We start from the raw sequence: 27,372 nt of genomic DNA, 5'->3' as shown, positions 1-27,372 counted from the left end.
TCGCGATGCCACGGATACTCTATCTCCTTTCGCAATGCGTCATATATCACGTGTGTTTTGCATTTCGAGACTCTCCTCTCCCACCTGTCCGACCGATTTCTCGAGCAAAAATGAGCGAAAGGGGGGAAAAAATTTCGAGATGAAATTTTTTAAAAATAAAACACGTCTCCATTCGATGTAAAACTTCGGAGGACTTTCGCTATACTTAAATGCTTATAATTAGGTATTAGGTGAGCGGGGCACGGAAGGTGACACCTGTTCCTGGGAATTAGGTAACCGGGAATCAAAGGGCGGAAGAGTAGAATTTTACGCTTTTGCTCGGAAATGTTATGGTCTGGTCGGCGACAGTCTTCGACTAAGGAGTGAAAGTTCTTCTGCTAGGCAAACAGGCGCGGCTGCTTGTATTCCAAAGATTTGGCAACGACACGGTTCAAGTGCCGATGAGTGCTTGCTCTTCGTGGCTGGGCAAAAATTTTACTTTTTCTTCCTTTACACTCGCCGAACCGTTTCTTGCTGCGACCTTTTATGCCGAAGGCCTGATTTTCTTCGAATTTCTAAGCAATTTCTTATCTAGGGTGTTTTATGTGTCAGTGTTGTTTCGTGTAATGCTGTCTCTGTGAGTGTAATAATAATAAATGTTTATTCATAGGTGTTAGGTGTTTATTGGATAGAAACAATGTAGGTAATTGTTATTTCAAATTTTTATTATTGTGGTATTAGTTATTGGTAATGACAGTGATTTTAGTACCTAATCTCTGTCAACGTGATCATGACAGGGAGTACTGATACGATTTTAGTTTTCGAATTGATCGTTTGCTTTAGATTAAAGGGACTCGAATTTTACAGCAAGAAATTTTTTAATTTCTGCTTTCCTATGAGTGGAAGGTTTCGTTAAAACTGTTAAAACTGTCAAAGGTACAGTCGTAGCAAAGAATATAAAATAATCGTATAAAATTTGTCAGGAAAGAAAATTTTATTATAAGGTAAGTGACAGAAATTGACAATGTCACAGAGAATTTATATTACCAAAAATATTTCTGCTTTCCTATGAGTGTAAAATTTCGTAAAACTGTTAAAACTGTCAAAGGTACAGTCGTAGCAAAGAATATAAAATAATCGTATAAAATTTGTCAGGAAAGAAATTTTCGGTGAAAGAAATTAACAGTGCAACAGAAGATTTATATCCTCAAGTATATTTAAAATAAAAATAATCTAGAGCTACCAAAGACAAGTAAAATTGGAATAACTTCTCTACCAAAGAGAATAAAAATAATTTGACAGAATCTTGCAAGAAGCTCGTAAAAATTAATAGGCTGGAGATAACGAAGTAAATTATTTTCCACGACCTGTTCGAAATGCTACTCTGTCCGTGAAATCGGTTGCAAAGAGACGCAACACCCTCCTCTAGTTACGTAACCACCGATTCCTCTTCTCATCCAAGTATGCACATTTTTCTCGAGCATACTCGGATGGTCGACGCGCGTTTACCGATTCTAATGACAGGGTGAAAGCGTCCTTCGTGTAGAATCGATGAAACCTAAGATCGCAGGCTCGCTTGACAAATGTCGCTTCTTCGTCATCGAAACTGAACTTTGGCCTTGTCATCCTTTCAAGATGCGGAACACGCCTCGCATAGTTGCCTCTTACCAGCCATCTACCATCTAGACCTAGCCGAGGATCCACTAACTCACCAGGATCACCGTCTGTCTAACTTAACGATCCAATAAAATTCACAATTCACTCCTGCAAACATTTTGCAAACTAGCCTTTCCTTCTCTTCCCTCTGAGCTCACTCGAACGAGCACATGGTATTGCATGAGAATGTGTTTCTCGAAACTAAATGAAAGGAAACCCTGGAAAATTCGTGGAAATTTTCGGCTGACAAGATCTAGACTATTTTCTAAATTTGGGGAAACTTTAATTCCATTTGTGTTTCAAAAACTTGGAAATTAGCTGAGAACGTCCATCAACTTGCAATGTATTGAGCAGAAGTCTGATCAGAATTCTCTGAGAAATTATTTGGGACAAGTGGACATGTCTTTAAAGATGTCTACCTCTTTTGTGACTTAAATTGCTTAGAATTTTTGTTTTTATATAAATCGAATCTCATTTTTAATTTTTTCATTGTATAATTTTTGGCAAGTGCTCATTGTGACGCTTTGGTTCCTGAAATAACGTATGAGGTGTAAGTACCGAGTGTAATTGTGAGTATGTAACGGTTTGTAATGGAAGAGACTGATTTAAAAATGCTTTTCGCGCGTTAAAAAAGTATCTTTGTATCTGAAAGTCTCACAAAGTTGACCGTTTATTTTAGACGTGTCCGATTGACCGTACGACGTGCAGACTAAACGCAGAGGGGGTTAATTTAGGCCTAGCTAACCCAAATTGTTCCGCGGGCTACCTGGAGGAGCTTCTGACTTCTCTTGGGCCCCATGCTACGAACCAAATAACCGAAGTATTCGAGCACTATATTTCTAGGCAATTCCTGAACCCAAAAATCCTAATTTTGACATCAATTTATCTGTAATTATCTTTATTACCTTTATTATTTATCTGTAGCGAGTTACGCAAGGAGCCATTTTGTTTTATCAGTAGAAATTGTCCAGAAAATGTCCTCAGGAGGATGAAATCGACAATTAATATTTCCTCGATGTTTTTCACGAGAAGAAATTATTATCACAGGCAGAAAGAATAAGAAGAATTAAACCTCTATTTAAAAAGTTGTACTTTCCCGTTTATTTATAAATTATCGTTTAAATCTACATAACCTTTTATGAAAGTCGGAATATTTGGGTCAAAAAATTCCCTGTTCCCCTTGAAATAAATCGCCGTGAAGTGCCCTCGTTGCTCGCTGTAAACGAATCTTAATAAAAACAAGAAAGAAGTGCACTCGCCAATGACAAGCGAGCCGCCATTTTGTTGCGTCTCGAAGGGGTTAAAAATACCTCGATACCGATCTCACGACCAAGGTTAACTGCTTCTTTCCATAAGGCTGCTCGGTTACACAAGGCTACACGTTCGATCCAGTACGGGGAATTTCACGGGTCTCGCAGCGCGGGAAATTTAAAAATTCGCGGGGACTTATACGGTGACGCGACTATGACGCTCGTGAGTCAGCTGTTTCTCTGACGAACGCGAAATTGGGATTATAAAATTGTACGCCTCGAGAAACCTCGTGACACCTTGTAACGTTATTCTCGATGTTTTGCCGAGATCCGCCAGGTAATTTCGCGAGGTAGGCGTCCTCAGTCGTCGTTCGACGATGCTTCTATATTTAGCCGAGGCAATCACCGCTCGTGATTAATCGTGGTTTCTTCTAAATCGAAAAGTCATCGCTTCTTTAGGCACGCGGGATGTTTAAAGTGGTGCATGAAGAATGCGTTGCGTGATTACGTTTATCGCGGGACAGGGTGGAGGAGTGGAAGAAAGTTGCATGCACGTGCATCACAATAGGTATGTACGTGACAGTCATTCGTAAGAATAATTGCAGTGGTCGCGATTGTAATTAATTTCTAGTGATTTTTCGACTAGGGAATAGTTGCACTTTTGACATTTCTCGAGTTTTTTAACCTCTGACTGCCATTTTTATTATGAAATATTGTGTTTAGGTTTAGTAGGCATTCTATGTGTAGAATAAAATAGGTATAATATTTATAGTCATCGAGAATTAATTTCTTCTTTTCTTTTTATTTTCTGATGAAGCCATGAAAGAATTTAATATTTGTCTTAAATTGCCATTATTATTATTATTATTATTATGAAATATTATGTACAGATTTAGTAAGAATTTTATACGTGGAATGAAATATGGATGATATTTATGTTCATTAAGTATTAATTTCTCCTTTCTTTTTCTATTTCGAAGAAGCCATGAAAGAATTTAATGTTTGCCTTAAACTGTCATTATTATTGTTAAATATTATGTATAGATTTATTAGGTATTATTAATTTCTTCTTTTCTTTTTGTTTCGAGGAAGTCACGAAACAATTCAATGTTTGCCTTAAACATTTTTGGCTGCCTTTAAGAGATCACACTGTACATATGTAAATTTGTTTCGAGACTCTTAAACCTCGTGTTATGTAACACGACGAGGTATTGCATAAAATGTAATTCATTAATTTTTCGAATTTTGGTGTCACTGTCTTATATAATATATAATACATGTTACTACTGTTTCTGTCGATATGTATGTCGATAAATAACTCTGATGACGTTGCAAAGATTTCTTCACGACCATATGATTCATTGAATTAAAGAAACGTTTAACCAATTTAATCTAATAGAAATTATTACAAAGTAAAATAAAGAGAGAATAATAAATATTTCTTAAATCTATTTCCAACATTTCCAAATTTGCAATAATTACTTTTGTTAACACTAAACTTACCACTGTTTAAGTTTTTACTCACCTTCGCGATTTTTCTTCCAACACACGTGCAATCGATCTTTAAATCGATCGATCATTCCATTTTTCGAAGATTCTGCTGCTTTCTCGTTCGCATTTTTCAGCCATTCGACCGTGTTTAGCGTTAGAGGCTCGAGCTCTCCAAAATGGCGACGTGATTAACTCCAGGGCGCCACCACTGGCGCCTCGCGCGCCATCTACAATTCCTCATGAGCCGAACCATTGATTTACTCGTGTTATGACAGCTGTTTTTGGCAAAGTTTGCATCGGTGTCGATCAAGTTCTCGTTGGCACAGTCCACGTTGCGAGTGGAGCATACAGTCCATCGTAACCTCACTTTCTCCTTTTACAGAATGGCGGAACTGGCTCTATTCGATTTAGGACGATCCCGGATCGTCCACCCGGTCCCTCGAGTTTCTTATATTCGATCGTATAACTGGTAAACGCCTGTCATGGTATCATTCGATGATGTAACTTGATCTTGGTCCTCTGAGATGCCGTTTAATAAACGGTGGCTACGAGGTGTCGAATTAAAACCGGATTGAGGAACAGTGAAATTTTGGAAGACGGGGGATCTAGATACTCGTTGATCCATTTTCTGCATTACGCATGTGCTCAATCGCGCTGAAAGCTTTCGTAACGAGAGAGAAGGTGCATGTTGTGGCGATCTGAAAGGAAGTTTTTGGTAATTGGATAGGGAATGTGAAACTTCGAGGACGAAATAATGGAGAGATCGGAAATTGAGCAAGTTGTGTCAGAAAATGAGAGCACTTCAATTTCAACGAAATTTTCACGAAATATTCCATTAATTTTTTTTTTCATTTATCCTTCAATTAATCTACAATTTGTGCCATGAAACATTCGTAAAATTATTTTATCGCTTTGACTACTTTAATATGCTACTTGAGCACGCTACAATGGATACAATGAATTACACGGTTTAACTTTTATAAGTGTTTAAAAATAATTGCATGCGGGTAAAAAATGATCGTTAAGTTGATAAATGGTAATTATGTTTCTTCTACCGTGTGAGTAATGTTTCAGATCGTTTCATTCAGAACGTTTAATAACTTATGATAGATATCAAAGAAACAAATCTATTACGCAATATCTTTTTTCATTTTCCAAGAAACAGTGATTATTCCTTCGTTAATTGATTTACCTAAGCTGTGTGTACATTGAAAAATATTGTTAATATTATTAAAAAATAATTTCAAGGATTAAATTATAATAACGTATAAATTCAATTCCAATATATTATTATATACAGAAAAAGGCATATAAAAATATCTAGAGAAAATATTATACATTTAATAAATTTATTAACATATTCAGAGTATTAATATTCAAACTAAATTGATTGTTTCGCATGCAAATCAGCATTATTCGCAGTGTGCACTTCTGCTGTGTCCACGTGCGATATGATACGCACACGTTGATTAATTTTCATGATCGAAGCACATCTGATTCACTATCGTTATTAATACTTCGGATCACTATGTCGAATCTGCACGGTGCAAAGGTTAACTTTGTTTTTCCTAACAAAACTGCACGCGATCTGCAAGATAACTTTCTAATCCACAGTCGATCAGGTGATTAACGAGAATGATCTCGTACGTGTGTTCGGTGCACATAATTCCAACATGAAGCAGAGAACTGACCACGCACCTTGCTTGTAAGCAGCTTCTCAAACAACGTGGGCGTAGTTGGCAAACTTTTAAGGGAAACGACCGTGTGTCTGTATTACACACGAGTGATTGCCTTTCCGTTTTGAATTTCCCGCGCTGGCGCTCTATATTCCGCCATTTGCCCTATTTCTGGCCAGATCTGCGCGCCACTGGCGGATGAATATGGAACCAATTGATCGAGCGTAATGGACATTGGCACACACGAAGAAGCCATTTTGGCAACTTGGGTGAAAATTCAGTCATCTTGGGATTACGGTAATTTCGCAATGCTGATCGTATTATCGCCGAAAGTGGCATGATTAAAACATGAAAACAAGGAGCTCAAGGTAAATGATGTCTATAGGTAGGACGCGAGTAGGGGGAAAATTTCCATGGATAATGTCAACTTTTGGCTCGAAATTCTCGCGTGACTGGGCTAATTATGTTCCAAGAACGATTAATGATATCTCATCGAGTTCCTTTTCCCCTTTTCTCCGTGAGAATGTCAGTCGGGTTATATTTTTGCGAATTTTTTTTCCCCCCTGTTCCTTTCGAATAACGTATACAGGCGAGAGGTGTCTTGCGACAGAAGCACTTCCACCGACCATGCAATCTTGCAACATCCGTCGTACGCATTTCTTTAGATCATCGTAAGGTGTTTTTGCGTGTTTTGAAAAAAGGATCCTTTTAGCGTATCGTTGCATCGTGTGTGTATCAAAAAGCGGCTCGATACGGTTTGTTAATGGAATATTGGCATGGAGACGGGTTATTTCTCTTTTATGCGTGCCATTTTGTGTGAGTTGTATAACTAACTAGAAAATGGAGCAAGAAATTTCATATTACTATTTTTATTATTCTTTAGTATTAGTTTTATCCTCTTTTTGACGTTGTTACTGTCTTTGCATTTTTAAATTATTGTTTTTTTCTCAGCATCTTGGAATTATAATTGTTTATTATTTTTGTCTTCATTGTTTTTAATATAATTGACGTAATAATTATTGTTAATAATATTTCCAAATAAAATAATAAAATATTTAAAAATACGTTTTTGAAAAAGTTATTTTTGTTTTATTTTGTTCAGTTTTCGATATTATTTTCACCCTGTAATAAAGAGTGCTTAGTTCCAAAGCAAATGAGCTTATAATAAAGTTGATAAAGTTCACAAAGTTAACAAAGTTCGTAAAGTCAATAAAGTTGATAAAGTTCACAAAGTTAACAAAGTTCGTAAAGTTAATAAAGTTCGCAAAGTTCACAAACTTGACGAAGTTGGCAAACTTGATAAAGTTGATAAAACTGATAAAGTTCGCAAAGTTTATAAAGTTATAAAGTTACTATGGTTCGCAAAGTTGATAAACTGGGCAAACTTGGCAAACTTGACAAAGTTGATAAAGCTGATAAAGTCGACAAAGTTCGTAAAGTTAATAAAGTTTGAAAAGTTGACAAACTTGGCAAAGTTGATAAAGTTTACGAAGTTCATAAAGCTATAAAGTTACTAAGATTCGTAAAGTTGATAAACTTGACAAACTTGGCAAAGTTGATAAAGTCGATAAAGCTGATGAAGTTCATAAAGTTAACAAAGCTCGCAAAGTTCATAAAGTTATAAAGTTAATGAAGTTAAAGTTAATAAGTAAACTGTTCCGATCCCATGCCTAAGTAACACCGATTTTTCTCTTTAAGTTACACTGTACAAACTGCGTTTAACAAATGTAAATCTCTTCATTACTACGAGCTAATTACCAATTAGTTTACGTTACAATTCCAAAAATTCGTTAAGACGAACAGCAATGCGTTTATTTCCCGTGCTACTAAAATATCGCAATTAAACAACGCGATGAAAACGATGAATGGATAAAAATTCTTTTCAACCGTCTAATTGGCAACACGTATACACTAGCCATGAAGTTTCACGCGTCTCCATCTTGATTTTCATCTACCTTTCTCGCAGCACCGCCGTGGCTAATTGTAATTAACGTCTCGTTCCTTCCCCGAAACAACGATGAATATTAATAAACAGTCAAACAGGTCTGTCTGGCATAAAATTGACCCGATTATGGCTCGAAATTAATGGTAAATTGCAGCGGTGAAATTAGAGGTTTTGAGGTTAGGTTTGTGGGAGCAGAAAATGGCGGAAGAATAGAGACTCGAGATGAGAATTTGACGATTCTAGCTTCCTCTAGAACCCATTTCAAAAGTATTCTCTACTATTATCACTAAATGTTACTAGACTATTCTTATTACTAGACAGAGGAATATTCTAGTGAATATTAACCCTTTGGGAGATAATCTTTAGTCACCGTTTAATAAAATTTCGAAGATCGATATTAATTGGTACACCAAATTTAGGATAACGTAAAAACGTGTGCGAGCTATTGAAATTAAATAACTATACTAATTATTATACGATTTTTCATTTACCAATTCTAAATAATATCGTTGGTTTCATGACAGAAAATCTTTGAAAATCTTCGAAAATCTTTGCAAATTTTTGAAATCGTTGAGTGCAAAGGGATAGAACTTTCAACCATTCTGTATAAAATATAAATCTTGAAACAACTCTACCCAGAAAGATAAAAGAGAAATATGTACATACGTCCAACTACAAAAGAAGCTTCGTCAGCTCCTCAGACAGCATACCGATATGTGCTCCCGTCCACGTGTCGATTTGAATCATGCTCGGGATTAACATAACCCTGGACCATCGAGTCGTAAATTAAAAAGATCTACAAAATCGATCGTGGGCTACCAAAGAGGATCTCTGGAATTACATTCGAACCACGTGTATCACAGTCGCATCGCGCTCCGTTCTCGAAATCCCAAACGCGTGGCTGGTCCTTGACTTTTACACTGAATAAATTAGCCTGTGAAATAGCAAACCTGCTGACTTACCAATCGAGTAACTCATACCTCGCCAACCCCTTTGCCTCTTTACACCAACCGTGCCTTGATTATACCCTTCAGCCGCAATCCTCGCTTGCAACACGGACCATTCGCGTTTTCTGGGACAAGGAAACGCGTAATTGGTGAACGAAGGCGTGGGCTAGTCACCAATGGACGGGACCAATTGTGCAGAAACAAAGTCATAAGTGAGGTGAACTGTTGCTTGTAAAACAATAACGATCGGTCGCCGAGAAATGTCTCAAACGGTGCTAGAGTCTGTCAAGAGACCAGCTAGCGCACAAAACCGGTTGGTAATTAAATATTACTCGATATGTTACATGTTTCTAAGTGTTACATATCTATCAACAGCTTCGCCAATTAGATAAGAGACAGGATCAAGACTCATTCATGTTTGTTTTACACGGTGTACGTAACAGGGATCATTTTTCGATGAGAATCAGCACTGAGACGTCCTCGTTTCACGTTTAGAGAGAGGCTAGGGTAGTGAGATAATACGAGGAAGAGGAAAACATTTTTGTCGAATACTTTCACCGAGTTAGCGATTCAATGATCCATCGTTTGGGAAATGATTTGAGCAATCGAGTGGGAATTTTGGCAACGAAAGTCGAGTAAGGATCAGGTTGTTTAAAGATTCTGATGAAAAGAACTGGAATTTTATATAGGGTCATCAATTTTTATAGCAATGGAATGTTTTTTATATTTAGCATCTAGATATTATACACCATTGGCCAGTTGCACAATGATTCGCAATAATTTGCCAGTTGCTGAGGATCTTGTCGTAGGTTGCGCGGTCTTCGCAATTTTCTGAGTTATAGATTAGATCACTGGTATTAATGACATATTTAAAAAGCATTCACGGTGAACAGGATTTTGTAAATTATGGAAATTTATTTGGATAATTTCCTTGGAGCCCCAAGAATAATCATTTTTTCTGCCAAATTTGAATTTTTGTATAATATCACAATCATCTTGGTAATTATACAAAATGGCGTCTCCATAAATTTTACGCGAATTTCGAATTTTAAAAGGGACCAGCAGGAATTGATATACGGATGTGAAAATTAGTAGAAAATGATTAATAATTAATTAAAAGGGAGTTTGTTGTTATTAATTATGCTAATCGTAGAAGATCGTGTGTGCATGCGAGTGTTAGTACACGTGACTAGGGAATGGTGAAATTTCACTGACAATATTAGTTCAATTGCGCAAAGGTGTGCACGGATGTGCGAAGATTTGACAATCGATTTTGAGTCATTGGAAAATTCCTCGTCGTCCATGGTGCGGCTGGTTCACCTGAAATTCCTTGATTGCGACGCGATTAGGATTAAAATGGTGCTCATTTATATGAAAGTCTGCTGTTCGGGAACGACAAGAATTTTATTAAAAGAATTTAAGAAAGTCCAGACTGGTGGAGAAAGGGGTTCATTTACATCGACTTAAGAATTATCAGCGTCAACCACTGCAAGCATGATGGCAGGGAGGTGTCATAATCTTCTCACCACCCTGCACGATCACTTTTCCTTCGAGAAACCAGATTTCTCCCAAAAATATCTTCGCTCCTTTCAAATCGACTGGATATACGTAATACGTGTAATTGGTTGATGATTCGATGACTGGACTCTTCTTTGTAACAATATAGTTGTATACTCGTCGTTTATGGTTCGTTATAATATGTCGAGGACGCTTCGAAGTGCATATGCACTTACGATTTTAGAAAAAACCTGTTTGATTTATGTGAACGACGGGAGATAATCCGCTGATGACTATCATTACTGATCGATCATGTATGGTGTAATATACAGAGTAATAAAGTGAAAATTAAAAGCACAGAGATGCTTGAGATCGAGGGGAGGAGAAGGTTAACTTGTTGGGTTCCTTTTAGTAATAGTGTAGTTATAGTTATCTCATGGAAGAAATTTTTGGAAATTTCACAGGATGATAATATTTTCTGAATTTTACATTCTAAATTGTCTTAAAAAATTTTTTCAGTATCATAAATAATATTATACTATAGTGAATTGAATTCATTTAATTAATTTTAGAAATATTAAAAGGGGGAAAAATAGATTTATGTTCCCACATATTGTTGCCAATATTTTCTGAAGAAATGTTTCGAGTATCATAAATAATATTATACTATAGTAAATTGAACTCCTTTAATTAATTTTGAAAATAATAAAAGGGGGAAAAGTAGATCTATGTTTCCACATATTATTGCCAATATTTTCTGAAGAAATGTTTCGAGTATCATAAATAATATTATACTATAGTAAATTGAACTCCTTTAATTAATTTTGAAAATAATAAAAGGGGGAAAAGTAGATCTATGTTTCCACATATTATGGCAAATATTTTCTGAAGAAATGTTTCGAGTATCATAAATAATATTATACTATAGTAAATTGAATTCATTTATTTAATTTTGAAAATAATAATAGGGCAAGAAAGTAGATTTTTTTTCCCTTTTATGTTTTCACATTTTATTCCAAATATTTCCTGATTTACCAAATAATAGGTACCATTTATTATTATTATTGTGATTATTAATGATTATTTTTTAATTGCAATATTTTTAAAAAGATTCTCATGTTTATGGTGTTTATTATTATTTATTATTATTTTCGTTCTTATCATTCTTACGTTACAAGTTTGTTAATATTGGGTATTATTATTTCCTTTTCTCGTTATCCCTGTCACTTAAATTCCTTGCAAAAATTTTTTAATCGTCGTAAATGCGATAATATTTGAGAAATTGATGATTTCTTAGCTGTAACACGGTTTTCTTTTAATATTAAACTCGGTGAACGGGAATACGCAGACGACATTTGTGATACGTCGTGATAGCTCGAGGACGGTTCACATACTTTCACATTCTTCGAGTTCGGATACCACTCGTCCAACTTTCAGACGAGTTATCGAACAGTCCCGGGTGCCGAAATTTCTACCAGCCGTAATTTCACGTGGTATCCTACAACACTGTATCGTCTCGTGAAGAAAAATTTTGGTTTAGTGGAGTTGGACTCGAGATCATTCGGTGGTCCTTTCTTCTTGGTGAAAGCACGTCGATTGGAACACGTGTTCGCGGACTGTGTTATAATTAATATAATTGTCACGAGAAAAACAGAGATTAAAATATCAAATTCTTGTCTCTGCTATAATTGAAGACTCATAATTTATGCTTTGATATTTTAATTAATTCTAAAATATTAGTCATTTCAATAATTATTTATTTATTTATCGTGGCTTATAATTTATAATTTCGAGTTTAATATTAGGTTATTTTTGCTTCCAATTTTAAGATAAATAATAATTAATTTCGAAATATTAGCAATTTTGATAATTATCTGCGTATGGTAGTTTATTAGGTAAATTCGAGGTTGATTTTCCTTGGTTGCGTTATTTGACGTAGAAAGCGTATTAAAATTTATTAGGTATTAATTTCGGACAATGAGAAGAAATCTTGGTGATTCATTTTCTGGTATTATGGTTGGAATCGATTAAATTTGATTTCTACCGAGTTCTTGATTAAAATCATTGCATATGATATCACTCGAAATTATTCGAGTGATTCATGGTATCTGCAGGGATAATAATAGTAATAACCTTAATTACAGGCTCGATGTGCTATGAAATTTAGATATTTATCTCAAAATTAGAATTCGCAGAGTGAAAACGAAGGAATGAAAAATTATCTTTTAAGATACCTATATTTTCGGTTATACACACATTCGTGACATTACGATTTGCGTGTTGAATTTAAGTTAATAAATACTATTAGATACAAGAATTTAAATATAGAGCAGTGTGATAAATATAGTGAAAAATAAAAGTACAAAGTATCTAAGGGACCAGAAAATATGTTAAAGAGTAGAATTTAAATGTATATAATTACAAAATGAAAAGCTACAGGAATCTAAATATTGCATGACACGTGACATAACGTTAAAGTAGAATTTTAGTGTATGTTTATTCAAATATACTATTCCATAAGGTAAAAGAAATCTCGAAGAATCTGAAGAATCAGAAAAATTGAAATAATCTAACGAATCTCAATTTTGTAATTATTCAAATACATAATTTTAGAAAATGAGAAAGATCGAATGAATTTAAAAGACCAGGGAGACTTAAATAACGCGAAGAATCTGACATGTTGCCAATGTGAAATTTTAATTAACTATAATCCGAACAAAGTATCTCAATCAAATAATTGGAATAACTATAATACGTAATTAACTCTTTCACAAGCCACAGCATCAAGGTTGTGGATCTCAAAATCCCACGAAACATAAAAAATACCAAAAATGTTTCCAAATTAAAATAACCTAAATCTCACGACTCCCAAAATTGTATCAAATCGACTGTAATAATTAGAATATTCAACTGCTTGCATTTATGCATTTACGTAATTATAAAACGTCGTACATTGAATTTTTGGTAACCACTATATATTTATTCCATGCGTGATGAAGTTAGTTAAAAATTTTAAGAATTTTTCGAATTTTTGCGAAAAAATTCGCTGGTGTGATAAGTATAATAACTTTATAATTTTATAGTAATCTTATAATCATATGATCCCGAGATGGCAAGTCATGGTCGCCATTGTACTGCAAAGGGTTGACTCTCCCACGGTCTGAAATGTCAGAACGTCGTTTAAAAATCCCACGGTGCATAAAAAATCACGAAGGAGCTCGAGTAAGGAGCATAATTGAAATGACCGAAATCTTAAAAGGGGCCAAAAAATTTCGCAATTTCCGATCCATATTACCTACACGATTACCTTCACGCCTGTATGGTCAACCAGAATCCCGCTGTCGAGGTTAATAATGTTACCCATGGCACACCGCGCGTCCCCGAGACGACGAAAAAATGGTAACAGGAAAACGGGAATCTGGTCGGCGTGCAACTTTGCTTTTCGTTAGTTTTATTTGGTACGTTGGCTCACTAGCAGCCGCTGGCCTTGAGTAACGAAGCAACGACGGGAGAGGTAAAAGTGGGGTAGTGAACTTGCCTGCTGCCACGAAACTAGTTATCCAAGAATGTAATAAGCGGATACCGTGCCATGGAAATCACATGACACGCATGGACACACATCGAACACGGTCATTGCTCAATGTTGCATATCCTCCTATAAACATACCGGCCGTTTCATTTTAGGTTAACCCGGACCGGGCCGCCGCCATTAAACGGAAGCCGCCATTGCCGCGCGACTGTAGCGCCGCGCTGCGGCCGCGCGAACCCGCCATTTAAAGTTCATTTTTATAGGTGACCGCATTCTGTACTTCTTGCAATTGTCGGGAATGAATGATCTCGATGATGAGCGAGATAATTCTACTCGGTGCTTCTCTACTCCAAAGAGCCGAGAACCCTTTTCTAGAGCCAGTTTTTGTGACATGATTATTCTTAGTAGAACGTTATTAGTAGAACGTTATTGATTACGACGAGTACCTTTTTCTCGTTTCTTTGTGACACGAATATTTTTTGAATTTTAATTTCCTTTGAATTTTTATATTTATCGAATCTTAATATTCTTTCGATTTAAATATACCTTGAATTTCAATATGCTTTGAATTTTTATACTTTTTAAATTTCAATATTCTTCGAATTTTAATATTCATTGAATTTTTATATTCCTTGAGTGTCGTGTGTATTTCTCGCGTGGATTGGAGCGATGGAGGTGAAGTTGCAAAATCGTGGTAGGTGTTGGAAGAGTATTTATGGGTAAATAAGGGAGTTATATTGAGGGTTGAGCCTTTGTCAAGTATAAAACGCGTTGGAGATGCGATTATGAAAGTCGAGAGTGGAATTTTCGCTTTTATTAACTCAATATTGGAGGTAGTTTGATTAATCGATCGGCTTATTTGCACGAGGTTACGCGGAGAAAAGGATAATCGTGGACGTACTTGATCTACATCGTTCACGATCATGCATATTTAAATTTATGAATGGTGGGAAACGCTGCTGCCTTTGAGGACGGTGGAAGGTCTTGATCGTCTATTTAGATTCTTTGTTTCTCAACGCAAAACGTTAAAAACGCTATAATCGAGGGACTTTTATTATCATACTACGGAATTTCTAATTCGAATAATACAAAGAATTTTATAATTAAAAAAATTAAAGTTCATTTTTAACTTCAATTATTTCAAGGCGATTGAGGTCTCTAATTTTAACGAGGAAATAATTCTCAGTTCGAATAGGTGAGGAACCCTTTTCTCTCTTAGCCCAGAATACATTACAGAATTTTTAATTACAAGAAAGGAGGAATTTCTCATAGAACAAAAATCTAAGTATTCCAATTTTAATATGAAAAGAAATTTCACTGCAATGAAAAATAAAATGTTCAATTTCCAAAAGTGTAGCTACAAATTACCAATACTAGAAAGAAAAGAATTTCGAATTTTAATAAATTTCACGAGGAAGAAATTTCTTCTCGAATGTTACCTTTTTTCACACTCTTCTAAATTTATTAATCTGCAAAAATTCGATATGGAAGAACAATGATCCTTTATCGAGAACTAGGAAGAAAAGAATTTCGAATTTTAATAAATTTCACGAGGAAGAAATTTCTTCTCGAATGTTACCTTTTTTCACACTCTTCTAAATTTATTAATCTGCAAAAATTCGATATGGAAGAACAATGATCCTTTATCGAGAACTAGGAAGAAAAGAATTTCGAATTTTAATAAATTTCACGAGGAAGAAATTTCTTCTCGAATGTTACCATTTTCTTCACTCTCTCCCAAACTTATTAACACCTGCAACGATTCAATATCGAAGGACGATGATCCTTCGTCGACGACTAGGAAGAAAAGAATTTCGAATTTTAATAAATTTCACGAGGAAGAAATTTCTTCTCGAATGTTACCATTTTCTTCACTCTCTCCCAAACTTATTAACACCTGCAACGATTCAATATCGAAGGACGATGATCCTTCGTCGACGACTAGGAAGAAAAGAATTTCGAATTTTAATAAATTTCACGAGGAAGAAATTTCTTCTCGAATGTTACCATTTTTCACTCTTTTCTAAACTTACTAACACCTGAAAAGATTCGATATGGAAGGACGATGAACCTTCATCGACGACGCAATAGTTCAGACACTGCGTCTAACGCGTCCCTACCAGATACCAGCAGTATTTGCCTGTCGTGGCCTCGATTAATCCGCCGGCAGAGATGCGAACTTGTGAAACGACGTTTCTGCCATTTACTTGCATCCTGACATGCCCAATCCTTCAACTGGTCCCAGAGGCCGCCGGCTACTTGCGCGCACCTGTGTCGAGGTCCGGAGGTGTTCGTGGTTGTCGGTGAATGCGAAGAAATCGCGGGGAATCGGAATCGAGACCCGATGACGAAAGTAGGCATCGGTGTTCGCCGTGCGAAAGAATGTCGTCCTGGCACATCGCAGCTAAAGTGGCGAGAACTGGGAAGGAGACTTGGTCGCCGGTAACCCATTACGTGCCCACGAAACGTAAACAGTCGCGGGAATGACGGATCTTGTAAATAACAGTCGCAACTTCGTGAAACGCCCTATTACGTATTCCGCGTGCTCGATGCTCGCCGACGAGAAATCGGCGTGAATCGGGTGAATGTTACAGGAGTAAGGGAGAACTGGGTCTGGGGGAATTTTCTCGCCGGTTTTGAGAGAGACCAGTAGCGTACGAGTTGCTGTGCCCGAGGAGAAAATAGAAGCGACGATTTAATTGCAGGAAAGTTTGATTTTTTATTACCAGCCTAGGGATAATTACCGTCCTAGTAATGTGGTCAAGCAGAGAATTTTTTCCAAGGAAATTACGGATTTTTTTTTAATTAATTGAAAAATATTCGCTATTATAGTTTTCAACGCGAGATAATAGAAATTGCGGAAGCTGCGTAATTATATCGTACAGGCTGTTTCAAAAGTCGGATTCGGGGTGATATTTATGAGCCAGGAACATCGTAATTTGGTAGGATTTAGAGTTTCATGTTTCACGAATTCGAAGACTATTCGAAATTTACATTTGTCAATATATATTGAAAATTAATCGAAGAGTAGATGACGTGATCAGGTAGAACGAGAGATAAATATGGAGAAACAGCTATAACAGTAATAGCGAATAAATTGTCTTCAATTGGAATGAAAAGTAATATGTGTAAAATCAAGATTATTATAATACAAGATAACGGTACATTATGCTTATTATAAGCAAATTGCCTTGAGTCCTAGAAAAGTGAGTAAGAGATCAGATAGATCATTATCATACGTTATTATAGCAATTTGTAAATTCACCACGAACTTATCTCAACGAGCATCTATTCCTATACCAACAAAAAAAAAAAGAAAAAAAAAAGAAAAAAGTGGAATAAAATAAAATAATGCTCCAGTAACAATGTAACGTAATAATAATTCCGAGAAACACGCGTAATTTGTAATTTAAAACGAAACACGATGTAAACGATAAATACTTGGCATTTGAAATTTCCAATTGAAGAATGAGAAAAAATCAGGTCATTAATTACGTAAAGATAGCCTTCTATTATCAGTGGAAGTGTATAAAACACGAGAAAGATTATAGGTTTCGAATGAACCGTGAAAAAGTGGATGAATATCGTGTTAAACGTTCCTCGAGTAGTAAAATCAATGACACACGCGGCGGGACGCAGCGTAGTAGTAAATGGCGATATATGATCAGACTAAATGACGCGCTACTATCTACTACTACTATCAGCACGCGACGTGCTCAAGACATTCATAAAATGAATGTTCCGCTATTTGCACCGCCTCGGGTGTTTTATTCTCAATGATCTGCTATGTCAACGTTTCATAGTTACGAGCACACGTAATTCTATACTGAATCGTTGCACACAGTTCATACGATTTGTTTATGTTCTATATGCTCCGTGATACGATACTGAAAGCATTTTATTAATAAAATTACACATTTCCATCGCTGCTAGTTAACAGTAATTAGTTGGTAATTACTTGGGCGTTTAAATAGTATGTTTTTTTATTTTTTGCATTCCTTAGCTATATTTTTTTTACTGCTGTATTTTCGTCCGTGAAAAATTAGCGTGTATTAATTATAAATTTGCAAATTTCTTTTGTTCAATTTTTCTCGAATTCTTATTGGTCGATGATTTTCTTAATAATTTTGATAGAGGAATGATGGCGTTGAAAATAATTCTTCGTATTATCGAAAAATAACTTAATCTCGCCACAGATTGCAAGTTTATACCATTTTTAAGGTACTTCAAGCTTATGTGCAATTTTTGCATTGCAAGAATTTAATACGACTTAATTATGTTTACTGTATTCCACAAATTTTTAATATTTTTCATTATACTTAGTCTATATCTATTTCATAACAGAATTAATATTAATCGAAAAACTTAATATTAACTTAGATTCGAATATAAAATTTAATATGAATTACAAAATACTTAAAACTTGATATTAAATTATGGATTTGTATATCATTCTAATTTAACGTCACATTGATTATTAATACAATTATTATATTACATGAAAACTTAATATCATCTTTATTAAATAATTAACCGAAAAACTTAATATTAATTTAAATTCGAATCTAAAATTTAATATCGCATAAAAAATACTTGAAACTTGATATTAATTTATCGATTATTAATTTATTATTAATGCAATCATTGTATTACATAAAAGCTTAATATCATCATTTATTTTGACATAGATGTAAATTAGGTATGATATTATAATAAAATATTCTTCCTTAATATTCATCGAAAAATTTACTATATACTTGGATTCGAATTTAAAATTTAATGCCAAATAAAAAAACTTCTTAAAACTTGATATTAATTTATTAATTATTAATTGTATATATAATTGATTGAAAACGACAAAAATTTGACTAAGGAAGCAACGAATCACGTCTGACATACACACATTTCCGACAAATATTCACACGAGGTTGCGAAGAACTTACGAATTCCAAGTTAAGTCTTTCGGATCACGCTTCAACTTTCTATCGAACGCGTTTCTTCTTTTCCATTAATAATGAATTCCTCTTCCATGCAGAGTAGTACAAGCACACGGGACTGCAGGACGAACGTCGTGAGGATGATGAGCTCGATGCAAACGCAGCTGCCTGGATCTCTGCACGATTATCAAGTCGACCCTTACCGACTTCTCGAGGACGACCTCAAGGATGTCTACGAAGACATACGAGAGGTAAGTGTACTCCTACAATGAGTCACCTAGGATCTCATAGTCGCCACGAGTTCCACCGGTCATCGTCATCCTGCTAATTTAAGACCTCCGTTTTCCGTCTTCTTCTCGACTCAATCGACTCAACTCGACTCAATTAAATCGCTTTTCCTCTTCCTCTCGGTTTTCTTCCATCTTTTTCTTCCTTTTTTATCGAGAAGTTACGCGTTTCACGTATTCACTTTCTACAAAGGAGCGCGTGTCTCGCTGCGCGCAGACCAGTTTAGTTACTTGGAAAAATGTGGATGTCGAATTCCTTAGATAGAACTGTTATACGCTTTTTTCCGATTCTTTCCCGGATACAGCAGAGAAATGTCATATGCCTGAGAGACTGCGATGAAAGAATCGTGGGAATTTTAATTGTGATCACGTAACCAGTGTCAGTGATCAGTGCTGGCACTCTGGATGGAGTTTAGGTATAGAGTAACTATATCGATTAGGATTTCTATATAATAGTTAGGATAGCTATAAAATATTCGTTACAGAAAGAGTATTTTAAACAATTTTGTTTTACTTAGTAATCATTTATTTATTTATTTATTTATTTCACTTCATAAAGAAGTAATACAGTAAAATAAAAATAATTTAAAAAATAAAAGTAAAAATAAAACTAAAAGGAACACGATTACATAGAAACTTATACAGGAGGATTCATTGTTCTACATCCTAACTATATCGATTAGGATTTCTATATAATAGTTAGGATAGCTATAAAATATTCGTTACAGAAAGAGTATCTTAAAAAATTTGTTTTTGGTTAGTAATTATTTATTTATTTATTTATTTGATGGATTAACACCCTTTGTAAAGAAGTAATATAATAAAATGAAAGTAAAAATAAAACTAAAAGGAACACGATTACATAGGAACTTATACAGGAGGATACATTGTTCTACATCCTAACTATATCGATTAGGATTTCTATACAATAGTTACCTTAGCTGTAAAATATTCGTTACAGAAAGAGTACTTTAAACAAATTTTGTTTGGTTAGTAATTATTTATTTATTTATTTATTTGACGGATTAACACCCTTTATAAAGAAGTAATACAGTAAAATAAAAATAATTAAATAAATAGAAGTAAAAATAAAACTAAAAGGAGCACGATTACATACAAACTTATACAGGAGGGTACATTGTTCTACATTATAAGCACGCTAAAGGAGACTGCAAAGTATTGCAGTGCTTATAATTAAAGATTTGTAACCTGTAGCAATCTGATTGGCTCAGCCTTCAAACTGTCTGAGGATAAATTGAAAAAGTTTAAGTCAGCAAGTGAGTTGGCTAGATTACAAATTCTGTTACACGTATCAGTAAATCAATAATAATTATAATAATTCTATACTGAATGATAGAGTCAGTCACAAAATAATTCCCAGGTTTCGAATAATTATATTACGTTTGTACGATTTTGGAACTTTTCTGAAATTTTTATCAATGAGTCACGTATTAATTACGTTTTCCATTGACATAAAAGTTAAAAGTAGGGGATAAGAAAGTTGATAAGAAATTTTTTGGAAATTTCTTCTTTGAACACAGGTGGACATAGAAAAATAAAGGAAAATTTTTAATTATTGATTACTTGTAAATTATTAATTACTTAGGTTTTGTTGGAAATATATTTCGAATAGATTGGATTAGGTTTCCAAAAATGGCGAGCACGCAGAGGCGACTCTGTTCCAAAGTCTGTTTGGAATTCGAATTTTCAAGCAGTTAGCGACAAATTCGCGATAATTTCTCTCGACTTGACCAGTAGCAGACATGACCATTCGAGCGTGTATGGTTTCTTCGAGCGGAGTCCAACAAGTCATTGAAATCGGTTTCCTGCTGCCATTTTCGGTGCAAACCGTACCGATTCGCCGCGAATCGCCAAGTACTTCCGTCAAAGTGTTTCAATAGGAAGACGGTGGTTTAGTTCCGGAAGAAGAGAACACGAAGAATCGCGCGTAACCGCGCGTACAAGGGTGGACGAACGAAACCGATTTGCGTCACCGAGCTTACTATGCTGTTACGAAATGTAGAAACTCATTTGTGAGAGCACATGGGGAAACTGTTTGGAAAATTGGATCGTTTGTATGATAGGTGTTCCCTGATTTTCCACGTGTCTTTCTTTAATTTTCTTTCCAATTATTTCTTTATTTTAATTATTTATTTATTTTTGGGTTTGTATCGATGTTCACTGATTTTCACGTGTATTTCTTTATTTTTCTTTTCAATTATTCTTTTAGTTTAATTATTTATTTTTGTTCTCTCTTTGTACTGATATTCACCGATTTTCACGCGCATTTCTTTATTTTTCTTTCCAGTTATTTCTTTATTTTAATTATTTATTTATTTTTGGGTTTGTATAGACGTTCGCTGATTTTCACCTTTATTTCCTTTTTTTCTTTCCAATTATTCTTTTAATTTAATTATTTATTTTTCTTTCCAATTATTCTTTTTTTATAAAGAAGTAATACAGTAAAATAAAAATAATTAAATAAATAGAAGTAAAAATAAAACTAAAAGGAGCACGATTACATACAAACTTATACAGGAGGGTACATTGTTCTACATTATAAGCACGCTAAAGGAGACTGCAAAGTATTGCAGTGCTTATAATTAAAGATTTGTAACCTCTAGCAATCTGATTGGCTCAGCCTTCAAACTGTCTGAGGATAAATTGAAAAAGTTTAAGTCAGCAAGTGAGTTGGCTAGATTACAAATTCTGTTACACGTATCAGTAAATCAATAATAATTATAATAATTCTATACTGAATGATAGAGTCAGTCACAAAATAATTCCCAGGTTTCGAATAATTATATTACGTTTGTACGATTTTGGAACTTTTCTGAAATTTTTATCAATGAGTCACGTATTAATTACGTTTTCCATTGACATAAAAGTTAAAAGTAGGGGATAAGAAAGTTGATAAGAAATTTTTTGGAAATTTCTTCTTTGAACACAGGTGGACATAGAAAAATAAAGGAAAATTTTTAATTATTGATTACTTGTAAATTATTAATTACTTAGGTTTTGTTGGAAATATATTTCGAATAGATTGGATTAGGTTTCCAAAAATGGCGAGCACGCAGAGGCGACTCTGTTCCAAAGTCTGTTTGGAATTCGAATTTTCAAGCAGTTAGCGACAAATTCGCGATAATTTCTCTCGACTTGACCAGTAGCAGACATGACCATTCGAGCGTGTATGGTTTCTTCGAGCGGAGTCCAACAAGTCATTGAAATCGGTTTCCTGCTGCCATTTTCGGTGCAAACCGTACCGATTCGCCGCGAATCGCCAAGTACTTCCGTCAAAGTGTTTCAATAGGAAGACGGTGGTTTAGTTCCGGAAGAAGAGAACACGAAGAATCGCGCGTAACCGCGCGTACAAGGGTGGACGAACGAAACCGATTTGCGTCACCGAGCTTACTATGCTGTTACGAAATGTAGAAACTCATTTGTGAGAGCACATGGGGAAACTGTTTGGAAAATTGGATCGTTTGTATGATAGGTGTTCCCTGATTTTCCACGTGTCTTTCTTTAATTTTCTTTCCAATTATTTCTTTATTTTAATTATTTATTTATTTTTGGGTTTGTATCGATGTTCACTGATTTTCACGTGTATTTCTTTATTTTTCTTTTCAATTATTCTTTTAGTTTAATTATTTATTTTTGTTCTCTCTTTGTACTGATATTCACCGATTTTCACGCGCATTTCTTTATTTTTCTTTCCAGTTATTTCTTTATTTTAATTATTTATTTATTTTTGGGTTTGTATAGACGTTCGCTGATTTTCACCTTTATTTCCTTTTTTTCTTTCCAATTATTCTTTTAATTTAATTATTTATTTTTCTTTCCAATTATTCTTTTATTTTAATTATTTTTATTTTTCTTGTATAGATATTCACTGATTTCCCACGTGTATTTCTTTAATTTTCTTTCCAATTATTTCTTTATTTTAATTATTTGTTTATTTTTTTGCTGGTATAGATGTTCACTGATTTTCACGTGTATTTTTTTATTTTTCTTTAGAATTGTTTCTGGCTTTAATTATTTATGTTTACATACATAAACTAAAGAATTCGGATAATTAGAAGTTTGTATTAAAAATTGGTATTAGCAATGAAATTGAAGCTTGATGCATTTAATTTTTAATAATAATTCTTATACATATATTAAATTATATATGATTATTTCTTCCTGTCTTTTAATGATTATTTACATTTTTGTAATTAGAAATATGTAATAAGTTTTAAGGATCTTCAGTAGAGAAATTTTCCTCATTCTTTTTGTTTAGCAATATTTTGAGATGGAAATAAGTATACGTAGATAAGTATTTCACGAAGAATACCCTGTCTGATACCTCGTTGGAAATTACAACTGAAAATTCAAAATGATCTTTTCCAAAAGAAAATTAATTTGTTAGAACTGTTTTTATAACATGTTGCGCAAGGTATTATGTGAGCAACCGGTTCTCTGAATTTAGTGATTTAACATTAGGTAACTTTTCCTTAGAAATCCATAGTCCAGCAGTAGTTGAAACTCTATAGTCTTGCCATAAATTCCATAAAAATTAATGGATAAGATTTCATTGCAGTAAATTATGTTCTTTCTCGATTATAGCGTCTGAACATATCGACAAAATTATTAATAACAATTTTAAAAATGAAAGGATTCTTCGTTCAAAAAATAAATTTTTAATTCCACAAAAGAATCGTGTGATTTTAAAAAAGTCGGAGCTTTTAATTCTAGAAAAGGAAGAATTTATAATTTTAACAAAAATCGAATCTTCTATTTTGCTAAAAAGCAATTTTATATGATAATAAACGCAGGTAGTAATAATTAATTCCAAAATGAAAACAATTTCTCTAAAAATGTTACATGTCTCACTCCTCTCGTGCATACTCATTTGCATAATGGGTCAATTATAAAGCACGATAGTATACCTCTAGTGACCTACTATAATATCTCGATGCAAGAATAAAACAAACAATTTTTAATTACTACGCCCATATAACTTTACATATAAATAAAACCTAAACAAATATTATTCATAAATATACCATATATTCATATACTTGTATGTGGGTTAAGTTTTAATACCATTCTCGAAACCAAGCTCTAATTGTAAGACCAAACTGCCCAAAATCCACACTGACTTTTAATAATTAATATTACGTGCCTCTATTAACACGTTGACTGTCATGGTGGTCATCAGTGACTGATGTTTATCTCCATAATGAGACCATGGTGGTCACCAGTATCTGACCTTACAAATTTTAAAAATTTATATTTGTTTTATTCCAACCATTCTTCGAAAATTCAAGCAACGAATCTAAATAGAGAACTTCGATCAGAAGACTTTAATAATTTAATAATAATTTACATCATTGTTCGATAATTCATTATTACATCTAGTAGGAATAATAGAAACTTATTTACTCTATAATTATTCAATGTGTGATATCTGTGTATGATATATATAATTTCTTCTCTCACTCTGTCACTGTTAATAAGTATAACATCTACCTGTTCACTCTTTGATCTTTCTCAGACAACTGTTTCATTCTCGCACATTCTTCTAAACATCTTTTCAAATATCATTCACATAATGTGACCGAGTATCATTCAGTGTGAACAATATTTCAAAAAATATTTAAAAGAATGTGCGAGAATGAAACAATTCTCTGAGAAATATCAACGAGAGAACACGTAAAGTCATAGTTATTAACAATGTCAGAGTGAGAGAAGAAATTCCTGAAAAGAGTGCACCGATTTTATTATTTCTATTAATTTATTATTTAAATAGTTAAACTCAACCCTTTGCGCTCGATGATTTTTTGGCTAAAGAGGGGTACGAGTTGAAAAATTTTCTTCCATAAGGCTGATGATATTTCTTGAGCAGTAAATAAGAAATCGTATAATAATTAACACGTAGAATTATTCAATTTCGATACCTCGCACACTGTTACGTTATTTTAAATTTCATATATTAATTAATATCGAGCTTCGAAATTTTATCATACGGTGACCTAGAGGCACCTCTCGAGTGCAAAGGGTTAAATATATATTGGTAATGAATTGTTAATTAATACACATTGGTAATTAATTGGTAATTAATCGTTGAAAAGGTTTCGTATATTATCGTCCAATCTACCCACAATTTTATCATAGTCCCCTGAGTGTACTATCTAAAAGGCATATATCAGTCAATATGTTTTAACAAAGAAATTTAACCAGAGCATCTATAAGCTGCTATTGGCGAGTAATTATAAATATTTACAACGAGTAGTGCGTTTTCACGAGAAGTCACATCGTCTTCGAGCGCGTTAGCGAAAGCAGCCCGCGACTTCACGGTCTGCATATATGGCCGAGAGTAGAACTTTTACTCACGGCTAGACCCGACAACAATTGTATTTGCGTATGCGCGTGCAAACGCGTTTAGAAAGCACTTTTTCTCGCCGCGTCGGTGGAACGCGATAACACGAACCTGTCACTCAATCGCTATGTAATGGTTTCATTAGCTGTGCACCTGATTCGCCTTGCTCTCAGACACCGAAGTCAGAGCACCGGGCCGGATTTCCTGTTACACGCAAATCGTCCTTTACGATCGTAGCTATAATTCGGAAGATTGCTATAATTCGTCGTGATTCGAGCTTCACAGCAGGCTAGGAACTTGACACGTTTGTCATTTATTACCTATTTCGCTCGTCGCTCTACGAGTCTGACAAGCAGATGCACAGTTAGCTCTGTGCCTGGGACGAAAACTAGAGCTCCGAGTGAACTTGCAACCGAAGCTTCAGACCAAAGCTGTAATTTGGAATAGGATACCGGGATACTCGTCCTGTGTAATTTTTCACGCGTTATAAAAGAGTACGAACCGAGTGGCAGCGAAGATTCGGTGGTAAGGACATGTCTGTGGTCTTCGGCTCAAGTAGGACACTGGGTAACCTTGTATTATCAACCGGTTTTGTTGGATAACTGGAGTAATCCTTACTGATACAAAAAAGGGAATAAATTGACTCAGGGGTACACTTTTTCGCAGTCTGAAGGACTAAAACTGAGTTCACAGTACCTAACCTAATGTATAATGGTAATTAAAAAGTGATTATATTATACTCATGGACACTCGAAAGGCTTGGGAACGAATTAATTGCGAAAGGTTTTATAGTGTTCTTAGAAAGTCTCTATATGTATTGAAATATCGAATTAATTTCGAAACTTAGTTCATATTAATCCTCTGTGACTCACTGACACATGGTCAGGTAGGTCTATAGTCTTTGTACCTTCGCTACCTGCAAATTCGTCTGAATTAATTCGCAAGCAACCTGCAATCTTTCTACTTGTTTAATACGCGTATATTACGTATAAAATACGTAATAAGACACACTGAAACCAAAAAACAGCAATTTGTGTTACATAATAAAAATTTCCAGGGTCTAAACTCTTAACCATAATCGATTTATGATTGGGGAAATAAAATGATGAAATATTAAAATAAAAATTTATATGACTCTATTTTTGTATCATGAAGATGATAATAGTTGTTTCTTAGATTCGGGAAATTTGTATACTGCTTTTTCTTTTTCTTTTTCGTGATTTAAGTATGGAGGGAAGATTAATTGGTCTGTTTGACAGGATAGAAACTAGACGGGGAAAATTTGGACACTGGATGTGTTTACAAAGAGACCCGGGATTAGCATGCAAGGGACGTGAAGTTGACAAAACATTTCTAAGACGTGGCATTTTTTCTCGAAGAGAAATCCTTAAACGAGGCAAGAGGAGGCGCGTACCAGCGTCTTCCGGTTCTTAAGAGTAGAGCGTGGATTCGCCGGCTCTAATGCGTCAAAAGAATGCGACTTTTCGTTTCGCTCTACTTTCTTCGGGTTAATAAACAGAGACATAAATTTCAAAGTAGGAGTCGAATACCCCGTTCGAAGAAATCTCGCGATCAGTTGGATCTGTGAGAACCGAGTCTCTGAATTATCTTAACGAGAAATTCCTCGTCCTGTGATCCGTTAATTTCCAATGTTTAAAATAAATAAAATAAATTGTTAATTCGGTTTCAAATTTTCGCAGCTTCTTGGAATCGTGTTTAATAAAAGTCTGGTAAAAAGTCCAGTGTACTGCGGGATCGTAGATGTTTCCAGGAAGCTCGAGTGCGCAAAATGGAGAAGGATATTCTTAAGATATCGC

The 27,372-nt window shown here is 34.5% G+C and overlaps 1 protein-coding gene across 1 annotated transcript in view; it reads left to right on the top strand.

Annotated features, from left to right (window-relative positions):
- The window catches only part of qless (decaprenyl diphosphate synthase subunit 1 qless), an 82,789-nt gene that overhangs the window by 36,428 nt on the left and 18,989 nt on the right, over positions 1 to 27,372 (top strand). The window contains exon 2 of the mRNA XM_017906578.1: positions 19,006 to 19,158. Within this exon, the coding sequence (XP_017762067.1) occupies positions 19,006 to 19,158 (153 nt within the window). The remainder of the gene's footprint in view (positions 1 to 19,005; positions 19,159 to 27,372) is intronic.

Source organism: Eufriesea mexicana, unplaced genomic scaffold (genome assembly GCF_001483705.2).
Source record: "Eufriesea mexicana isolate 0111107269 unplaced genomic scaffold, ASM148370v2 scaffold5561, whole genome shotgun sequence".
Lineage (NCBI taxonomy): Eukaryota > Metazoa > Arthropoda > Insecta > Hymenoptera > Apidae > Eufriesea > Eufriesea mexicana.
The sequence above is the reverse complement of the archived record's forward strand: the minus strand, read 5'-3'. Positions and strand labels throughout refer to the sequence as shown.